The 10219-nt window shown below is 41.2% G+C and overlaps 2 protein-coding genes across 4 annotated transcripts; both read right to left on the minus strand.

Moving 5' to 3' along the window:
• Positions 1-3743: 3743 nt before the first annotated feature.
• On the minus strand, positions 3744-9575 carry LOC115665640 (actin-depolymerizing factor 2-like). Of its 3 annotated transcripts, XM_030587492.2 has the most exons (4): positions 5743-5821; positions 4912-4975; positions 4200-4465; positions 3744-4120 (listed from the first exon to the last, which is right to left on the minus strand). In XM_030587492.2, exons 3-4 carry the CDS (start codon positions 4445-4447, stop codon positions 3970-3972), a joined length of 399 nt encoding a protein of 132 aa, XP_030443352.1. In that variant the 5' UTR covers positions 4448-4465; positions 4912-4975; positions 5743-5821; the 3' UTR covers positions 3744-3969. The 3 variants fall into 3 exon arrangements, with proteins under 3 accessions (XP_030443352.1, XP_030443351.1, XP_030443349.1); XM_030587491.2 differs by lacking the exons at positions 4912-4975; positions 5743-5821 and adding an exon at positions 9450-9575; XM_030587489.2 differs by lacking the exon at positions 4912-4975 and having other exon boundaries at positions 5743-5894.
• Positions 7178-9589, minus strand: LOC115665639 (actin-depolymerizing factor 2-like). Its single transcript, XM_030587487.2, has 3 exons — positions 9450-9589; positions 7712-7977; positions 7178-7630 (listed from the first exon to the last, which is right to left on the minus strand). Exons 1-3 carry the CDS (start codon positions 9450-9452, stop codon positions 7480-7482), a joined length of 420 nt encoding a protein of 139 aa, XP_030443347.1. The 5' UTR covers positions 9453-9589; the 3' UTR covers positions 7178-7479.
• Between the last annotated feature and the right edge of the window lie 630 nt (positions 9590-10219).

Below are 10219 nucleotides of genomic sequence, written 5' to 3' on the forward strand. Positions count from 1 at the left end.
TGTTAAGGACTAAATTTGCATAATTGTAATAAATTTAAGACTTTTTTAGTAATTTTCCCCATGGAAAATTATTGGCTTACATTGTTATATAATAATTTTTCCAAGCTCGCATCTCATATTATAGCAATTATAAGTGGGGGGAATTGTCCAATTAGTCCTATACTTGTTATACGGATGTCAATTCAGTTTTAAACTTTTGATTTTGCTAATTGAGTCCTCAACCTTTGTGAGGAATTCTTACGTGGTCATTCCAGCCAATTTTTGTTAGAAATTGCTTATGTGCCAATGTGCCATGTACGCCGAGTGGACGGTCACGTAAGTGATTTCCGGTGAAAATTGATCAAAAGGTCTATAGTGGAATTTCTCGCAAAGATTTAGGACCAAATTGATAAAATCGAAAAGTTTAGTATTGAATTGACATTCATACCATAAGTTTATGATTGACCGAGTAATTTTTCCATTACGTGTGAGAATCTCCCAACAACCTTTGTCCCCACATTGGTTGAATAATGGAAATTAGGAGCTACCGTAGTGTTTCAACATAAGTTGCACGCACTCTGAAAATACTTAAGTAAAAAAGAGAACTTTGAAGTAAAATTCTTTATTTTTCAAGAATGTTCTTTCCACACGTGTAAAGTTCGCATCGGAAAATACTTTCATACATCATTCTTATGTAATTTTGAACTTCTAAGGGTAAAACGAGAACTATGGAAATGCATCTAATTGTCCTCCACGTATGTGAGAGAGTCAATTTGTAAAGCAATAATACACCTTCGAGCTCTCCGGGAGGCCGAGGCTTTTGCTCTTTCCAGTTGCCCATCACATAGACACACGATATTGTGTTATTCGTTCGATCCAACTTTTGCAAAAGTAGGGAAATGCTTCTTTTACGGGAAAAGTGCCAAAAAAAGTCCTAAATCTTTTGCATTAGTGTCAATTTAGTCCTAAATCTTTTTTTTGTGCCAATTCAGTCCTAAACTTTTTGCATTGGTGCCAATTTAGTCCTAAACCTTTTTTTGATGTCAATTAAGTCCTAAACCTTTTTAATTGGTGCCAATTCAGTCCTAAACCTTTTGTTTTTGTGCCAATTTAGTCCTTCCGGTCAATTTTGACCGGAATTTGCCGACGTTGACGCTTGCCGGCCGGCGGCCGGTCACCGGCACCGACGTGGACAACTTTAATAATATTTTAATATTTTTTTGAATTTTTATTTTTTTTTCCTTTTTTTCTTTTTTTTTTTCCATTTTTTTTGTCCCCCCTCCTTCCTTTGGCCAGTCGCCGGTCCGGCGACCGGCCAGAGGCCGGCAAGCTTGACCTCGCCGGCCACTGGCGAGGGTGGCGGCTTCGCCCGGCGAGGGCTAGCCTCGCCTTGGTCGGGCGAGGCCCGGCCTCGCCGGATCTGGCGAGGTCGAGCCTCGCCCAGAGACCTTGCCCGACCATGGCGAGGCTCGAGCCCTTGCCGGAGGCCGCGGCGAGGTCGAGCCTCGCCCGACCAAGGCGAGGCTTGCCCTCGCCGGGCGAGGCCGCCGCCCTTGCCAGTGGCCGGTGAGGCCTGACCTCGCCGGATCTGGCGAGGTCGAGCCTCGCCCGACCAAGGCGAGGCTCGCCCTCGCCGGGCAAGGCCGCCACCCTCGCCAGTGGCTGGCGAGGTCGAGCTCGCCGGCCTCTAGCCTCTGGCCTGTCGCCAGACCGGCGACCGACCAGAGGAAGGAGGGGGGACCAAAAACAAAAGTGAAAAAAAAAAGAAAAAAAAAGGAAAAAAAAATAAAAATTCAAAAAAATATTAAAATATTATTAAAGTTGTCCACGTCAGCGCCGGTGACCGGCCGCCGGCCGGCAGGCGTCCACGTCGGCAAATTCCGATCAAAATTGATCGGAAGGACTAAATTGACACAAAAACAAAAGATTTAGGACTGAATTGGCATCAATTTAAAAGGTTTAGGACTTAATTGGCACCAAAAAAAGGTTTAAGACTAAATTGGCACTAATGTAAAAGGTTTAGGACTGAATTGGCACTAAAAAAAGATTTAGGACTAAATTGACACTAATACAAAAGGTTTAGGACTAAATTGACACTAATACAAAAGGTTTAGGACTGTTTTGGCATTTTTCCCCATTTTTCCCCTTCTTTTATGGTAGATAAAAAAAGAGAGACTAGGAGAGTCGTACATTCTCAAAGCATTTCTGCCATTGCGATCACGGGAAAGAACAAAGATACTCTTACCTAGAATAATTCGCTCTTTAATGAGTGAGGAGATACCACACAGCCTTTTGGCTTGTGGCGGCGACCCGTGGCGGGTAACCGCTTTTGTGTATGAGGCTAAGTTGGGTAGAGAAGCAGACTGTGGGAAGAGAGAACAAAAGGCAAGAAATTTACAAGAGAAAGAAAGACACATCTCAGCCGATCAGTGATTTGGGTATAAGAGAAATAAAAGTCCGACTTAAATCTGGTTCAGCCGATCAGTGATCAACGTTGGGCAAAAACCACCAAAAATCCTAAACTATGTCAATTGCGACATATTTACCCTAAACTTTTTTCTGTGGCATCAAAAATTGCAAACCTATATCTGTGTAACACATTTACCATCTGTCAAAATTCTGTTGATAAAAACTGTTAAAAATCTACCTACGTAGACGCTAAAGAGCAAATAGTGTTGACATGACAGCTAAGTGGCTTAAGTGAAATAAAAATGATATTTTGACTGAAAAATCATCTGACGGAACCTTTATGGAGGGTAAATATGTCACATAAATACAAATTTGAAATTTTTTTTATGTTATAAGAAGAAATTTAGAATAAATGTACCACAGTAAGTATAATTTGAGGTTTTTGATGTAAAAAAAAAGACGGTAGGCATAATTTGGGATTTTTTTTGTGACTTTTTCCCATCAATGATTGAGATATATTCCTATGTTAAATTTTCTAGCCATCCAACCAATTGAAAATGAATACAATTACACGGAATGCGAATGCTAGAAATGTGAATCTATTAATGGATTTCTTGTTGATGGAATCAAAGGAGGCACTAGATAGGACCACTAAAAATATTAGCAGCACAAGACCTCAAGGAAAGCAAAACGCATGCGCGTTCCGTCGTACACACAAATGGTAGCAACTCTGAAACATCTGAGCGTTTACAATAAAAGATCACTGGACCTCCATAGACAATGACTGCTCTATATTAGCTTTGCAAGAACATGTGCTATTGTCACATGCTGGAGCTCCTCCGGATCATAATTGCTCTAATGGCCGGAAGCTAAAGAGTGACTTGTAAGCATGGGATTCAGAACCCGCAGATACAGAAAACTTTCTGTCACTTGGACCATCAGCAAAGTTTCATACCCATGAAAACAAAGCAATGGGAATAATTGCACCTGCTACTAGAACTACGAGTCCTTTCCTCCCGAAGTGGGAAACACCGGCAGTTTGTATATTTCTCATAAACATACGATTGGGTGCCCATTCCAAATCATGAACATTAAGGATAACTCCAATGACATCCTGTAGTTATGAAGTAGCTCAAATCAAATTCCGGAGGATGCTAAATTGCTACAGGTTTGTCCACATGTAAAATCAAGGAGCAGATTTGTGGTAAATTATTGCCGTTCATCCAATGACGACAACCCACAACTAGAACTACATGAATTTGTTCTTTGCTTTGTCAGGTAAACTAGCCATAACCAGGGGATAAAAGAGAGAAAATTGGCAAGCAAGTAGAGCCTTACACGCCATAAACATCACATAAAAACTGTATGTGTTGCAATCCCAAACAAAAAAGTCACCATTACAATCGCATAAGAGGATCTGGAGCATCATCCGATGCTTGAGATGAAAACTTCTTCGATAAATTTCAGATGACAAGCCAATAGATAAAGTAACTGCAAGTCCTAGGTCCCGGAAGATGTAAATATGACACATATAGGACACAAATGGTGTTAAGAACCTTCATTGCATATAAAACTTTCCATTTAAGTGGAGCGGCTCCTAATAACGTCAAGGCCCATCTCTGTCGGATCAGTAGCCTGCAACTCAATCTGGATACCATCCAACTCTCTCTTGAATCTGTCCTTGGAGCTTGCATATATCATCTTGTTCCTCACTTTAGAAGTGTCAGGGGACCTTCATACAAAATGAAAATTAGTTAAGAAATGAAAAACGAGAGCAAAAGTTATTGATGGGAGCAGTTGCCAACTATTACCAGGCAATGAAGATAATCCTGCTCTTTGGAACATTCTCTGCAGTCATAAAATCAAAGTCATACACAGCATATCTGCACTCATCAGCAGGAAGGCTTGCAGTGAAATCTTCATAACTATTTGCAGGTTCTCCAAGTTTTTCAACGATCACTTGCTTTTGCTTCTCTTCAATCTTATATACTATGAAACGGTATGTCCTTTTCGCCTTCAACTCTAAGAACTTCAACTTGCAATCATCATGCACTGCCATACCTGAAGCTGCGTTTGCCTAGAAGTACATAGTTGCCACAAGCAAAACAATATGAACAGAGGTGACAACATTATGTAATAATACAGTTGAGCAATACTTGACAATGGAATCCTACTCCTAGTCCAAAAGTAATCCAGAGAAAGACAGAAAGCAATCCGTCTCCCATGAAGTGCCTCTTCCATTCTCAACATCCTATATGTCTACACCCATTCTCAACATAGAAGTATTTACACTACAATACTAACTGCTGAGCTGCTCCCTCATGCTGAGTATTTGGTGGCGACTCATCATTGGTTAGTATCAAATCAAGGATCAAATACCAAATGCTCCAACAAAAGATGCATCCAAGCCCAATTTGCAGATTAAAAGGACTCATCAAGGAATGCCCAAGCAAACAAAAAGAGCAGCTAGCTATAAACTAAGGAAAGCAAGAAATGATATAGGCAGCCCACGAAAAAAGCGACCTTTCATATTGTCCGAAAACAATGCAGTGAACTCAGCTGCTCAAATCCATGGCGCTTGTGCATACTGAAAGCACACGAGATAGTCAAAGACAAGAATCGGCGAAATCTGAGAGTCTTCAGTGGAAGGTCCAAACATGCGTAAATTCTGATAACCTTAGTTGGTTCAGAAAGAAGTATCTGCCCACATAAAAATTTGCTAATCTGGCATCAAAATGGCTCTGTTGGTTTCCTATCGATTTTCTCTTTTACCTATCCAATCAACCAACTTTTCAAGCGATCGCTGTTCTTACCATAATTCTTCACAAGATATCAAAGATTTGCACTATGGTATAGCTCTTAAAAGGAAATCTTACCAACCATAGCATTCACTTTCACATGCTTTGGCCTTGCTTTCAATTACAATTTTCGGCATTTTTCAAACTAGAATACCAGAGAAGACGGTCTACACTAACAGATCTTCTTAAAATTTCCTTCCTCAAAGTTGCCCCCTGCTGTGGGCACTTAAAAATCTGTTCAAACTCATCGTATTCATCAGTGACCACTCGACCATCCATCATTTAGACAAAAACCAAACAAGAAACCGACGACGTCACGAGAGATCAGATACATCGAACCCCAGACCAAAAGGGAACGTCGAAATCAGCGCCATACCAAAGATCCATCGCCCCAAATTTCCCAACTCAAGACTCAAATCCATTCCCAAAAACATCGGATCATCAACAAACATTACTCAAGAGAATAACAGCATAAAACACGAAGAAAACGCCACCGGAGCGACGGGGACAACGACCGAGATCGCGAGTCCTTCGGACGGAGGTACAGACGACTCACCATTTCGCCTGGGAAGCAGAGCAGAGAACCAGAAGTGAGGGAGGAAGACGGTGGAGGAAATCTAGGGCTCGAGAGGAGAGAGAGAGAGAGAAAAAGAGGGGATGGAAAGGGATAGGCTGCGGAGTTTGTCGAGGGGTAGACCTCTTTGCCCTCACGGTGGACCGGTCTGGATTGACAAAGGCAGGGCGGCGACTGACTGGTCAAAACGGGTTTCTTTTTACTGTGTTTTGATGTGGTCTTCTTCTTCTTATCTCGAGGGTTCCCCCATGTCCAACTTATTTGAGCCGTTACTTAATACCCGATTTATCTTAATTTATGACATAATCTTAGATAATGCATTGAAAAGTTCTAAGAAAAAAACGGAACTTTATATTTGGTTATCGATAAAAAGTTTGAAAATATCGCCAAAATATAAGAGATTATATTGGAAAATAATTTGGTCCTTTCCAAGTCTATGGGGACGATTGTCGCCGCCACCGACAATGGCGTTCGCCTCCAAATGAACGCGACCATCTCGCAAAGCTCTGGGTGGTGTCCAAATTTGTCATCCCTTGTATGTGTATACATATGCAAGTGTGCGTGCCTATGAAGAGAGAGATAATCACATGTTGATGGTCGACGTTCTTGTGATTGTATTCTATTTTAGATTATGTAGGTTGAAACTGGATCCAACATTCAATTTGTTTCACGGAAAAAAAAAAAGAGAAAACATCTTCTTGAAAAAAGTCACTTATATCACTTATAGAAATAATGAACGAAAAATATTTTTATCGTTCATAAAAATTTCTAGATATAAATTATTTTCGATAATGAAAACATTTTTATTAACTAATTATTTAAAAAAATACAATTGATCATTTTTGAAATTTTTTTTCAAATCATTCATTTTCCGTTATCCGTATAAATATTTAGACATAAATTATTGTCAACGTGACTAATTATTTAAGAGTTAGGCAACTTTGGCACAGCCAAGAAGTTACAAAAGCCAGAGAGAGAGAGAGAGAGAGAGAGAGAGAGAGAGAGAGAGAGAGAGAGAGGATCCCAAGATCAAGCTGATTTTTCCATAATGTCCAGTACGTATACCCTTGCAAGTAAGCTGCAAGAACGCGTGACCATTAAAAGCTTCAAAGAGACACTGACGTAGACAGCACGATGGAGACCATGTCGTCCACCACAAAAAAGCTACAAGAACAAATCCTTACCCCCCACGAGGGGGAATACTTGCATGTATTAGCACAAAGAAGCGAATGTTTGCCAAAGGAAACATACGGAGGATCGAATATAGAGAATCCCGAGAATATTATGAAGCAACACAGTAGCTCCATTCAACCCCAGAAGTTATGCTATGATTGCTACAGGTTCAAGCTTAAGGTTAAGCATGAACATCCATCACAGAAACACAACTCATCATCAGGACATGCAAAGGAGCTAGATATTTAGAAAACTACTCGTATCCACTTAGGGAAGAGAGACACAATTGGCAAACACTGGAGTCTATACACTCCATAAAACCACAACATACAACGATGAATGTCGCAATCCCGAAAACAGCAACCATTACAACATATAATGATCCTGCGCATCAACTAGCGCTTTCGATGGAAGACTTCTTTGACAAGCCAATACGTAAAATAACTGCGAGTCCTATGTCCCAAGTGTCCCTGAGGGATGTGAATATGGCACATATGGAAACCGAAATGGTATGAAGAGCCTGGGTTGCATATGGAAACTTTACATTCAACTGGAGCGGCTCTTAATCACATCTAGGCCCATTTCAGTTGGATCGGTAGCCTGCAACTCAATCTGGATACCATCCAACTCTCTCTTGAACCTGTCCTTAGAACTTGCGTAAATCATCTTGTTTCTCACTTTCGAAGTATCAGGAGACCTGCACAAAAAGTGAAAATGGGTTAAAGAAAAGCAAAACAAACAAAAAAAGAGTTTGACGAGTACAAACGCAAGCTATTACCAGGCAATGAAGATAATCCTGCTCTTTGGAACATTCTCTTCAGTCATAAAATCAAAGTCATACACAGCATATCTGCACTCATCAGCAGGAAGGCTCGCAGTAAAATCTTCATAACTATTTGCAGGTTCTCCAAGTTTTTCAACGATCACTTGCTTTTGCTTCTCTTCAATCTTATATACTATGAAACGGTATGTCCTTTTTGCCTTCAACTCTAAGAACTTCAACTTGCAATCATCATGCACTGCCATACCAGAAGCTGCGTTCGCCTAAAAACAAATAGATGCTAGAGATTAGACAGAAAATCAATCAAGTGGAACCACATTATGACACCAAAACATACATCAACACAATTGAGCTTACCTTTGAATGACTTTCACACAATAGATCTAATCGACAATGGGCAATTTACTCTTTCATTTTTAACATGAAGAAAAGAAGACCAAGACCTCTTTAGCACCATTTTAACATAAGTCAACTTCCCACTCTGCTAGCAACAGCTCCCTCATCTTGAAATCTAACGGCAATTTGTGATAGTGTTTAGATTGTAAGACTATCCCTCATGGTCGAATAAAAAGGATCAAATACCAAATGCTACATAAACAGATTGACACACCACCCACTTAAAACACAAAAGTTCCCTTCAATGAATGATAGACCAAAGGAAGAGTGCGTGCTACCAAATTTACAGTAGCCAGTTTTAAGAACCAATAAGTAAGAAATCATCCAGCACACGGAAAGGTGAGATGGCATTTTGTCCAAATAAGGCAAAGATTGAACCGCTCAAAGCCACGGCGCTTGTCGGGCCATATCAAAAGCACACGAGATAGCTAACGACCAGAACAAGTGCAATCAGGTTTTATAACCAAACTTGTAAGCATTTGTAAGTGCAGATAAATTGAGTGTGGATCAAGAAGATAAATTGAGTGTCGATTAAGGGGGCTAAGCAGGCATTCCAACTAGCTCCATTGTTTTCCCATTGTTCATTTTCCCATGCAGATGGACCGCCTTTTCCACACTCACTATCGCTAAATTCAGTTTTCTTAGACACGATACACGCTGTTAATGTTATGGCACAATCTCAAAGTTAATCTCAAACACCAAAGAAGCTTTTACCGTCGATCATTCCCTTCCAATGTTCTGCTATTGGTTTAGTTCTTCGTTTTGAACATTTCTTTTTCAAATAATAACCAGAGGATCTACTACGGTTCCCCGAAGTCGCCACAGTCCTAGACATTTCAAAAATTGGCACAACTTTTCACCCCTCAATTACCGTTCAAGAAATTTTTTGCTTTCACGGGCCTTTTTTTAGGCTTCCAAAGAAACCCAAAGAGGAAAAAGTTCACACTAAACACCACAAAGCAACACGACCCGAGGGACAGAGAGAGTCCCGGACGTTCCGCATGTGAGCGACACATCATCAAACAGCTCGTGAGCACTCCCAGAACGACAGATCAAGCAAGAAACCCCCCGAAGCACGACGCGCGTTGGGGGGGGAAATCAGCCGCATCGGACGGGTACCCACCAAGGCCGATCGCCTCGACCCACCAAATCGAGCTCAGATCGGGCCAGAAAACCACCGATTACGGACCAAATCTACAACGACATCGCGCGGAAATCGGAGGAAACCCAGCATCCAGCGACCCCGCAGCTCATTCGGCACGGAACCCGCAACAGAAGAACGCGCAGAGAAATCGGAGGAAACCAGAAAAATCAAGGAGGAGTACGGAGGCACTCTTACCATCTCGCCGGGGAAATCGAGCGCCGAGGAGCGAGGGGAAGAACCAGAGAAAATCTAGGGATCGGAAGAGAGAGAGAAGAGAGAGAGAGAGGTGGATCGCTGAAGGAAGGAAGGATTTTTCTATTTATTTTTGGTTTATGGGATCATACGTAAACCTTAATGCGATTAAAAAGAAAAAAGAAATAATATTCCCGTGGGCCAAGTTGAAAAGACGTCTTTGCCCTTAGCGGGCCGGGTCCCGGTCGACAAATATCGTGGGGGGTTGGCTGGGTCTCCCTTGTCCCTTGCGAGTCCCGGTGCTTTTCAAAGTGTGAAAGGCCATTGGACCAAAAAAAAAAACAGGGCGCGAAAGGGCCCAATTTCCTAAAAGAAATCCTCTAATTATAACTTTCTAATCTCAATTCTGCCTTGAATCTTTATCGGCTCTTGTCAACTTTTTTACTCTATCCCGCGTCCAAATATCGCCATTTGTTTCTTCATGATTATCCACATTAGGAGTTTCGCTATTTTTCCAAGCGAAGGCGAGAGTGTTGATGAAAACGCAGGTCCTCGTAATAAATCCCTAATTGGCCACGATGTGACGATATTTTGAAGGAGCTAAGTGGCGATTTTTGCACGCAGGGCAGATTTGGGATTATAGTAAAAATTTGTCAATTTTTCAAACAAAAATGTTTGGGGCAAAATTGGGGTTGGACCCAAAATTGAATGCTTTTTTTGTTTGGATATTAAGCCATTGTGAAAGACGTTTTCAGTTTGTCATTTACAATAGA

Source organism: Syzygium oleosum, unplaced genomic scaffold (genome assembly GCF_021117445.2).
Source record: "Syzygium oleosum isolate NSW1041296 unplaced genomic scaffold, Sole_v2.1 Sole_v2.07, whole genome shotgun sequence".
In the NCBI taxonomy this organism is placed as follows: Eukaryota; Viridiplantae; Streptophyta; class Magnoliopsida; order Myrtales; family Myrtaceae; genus Syzygium; species Syzygium oleosum.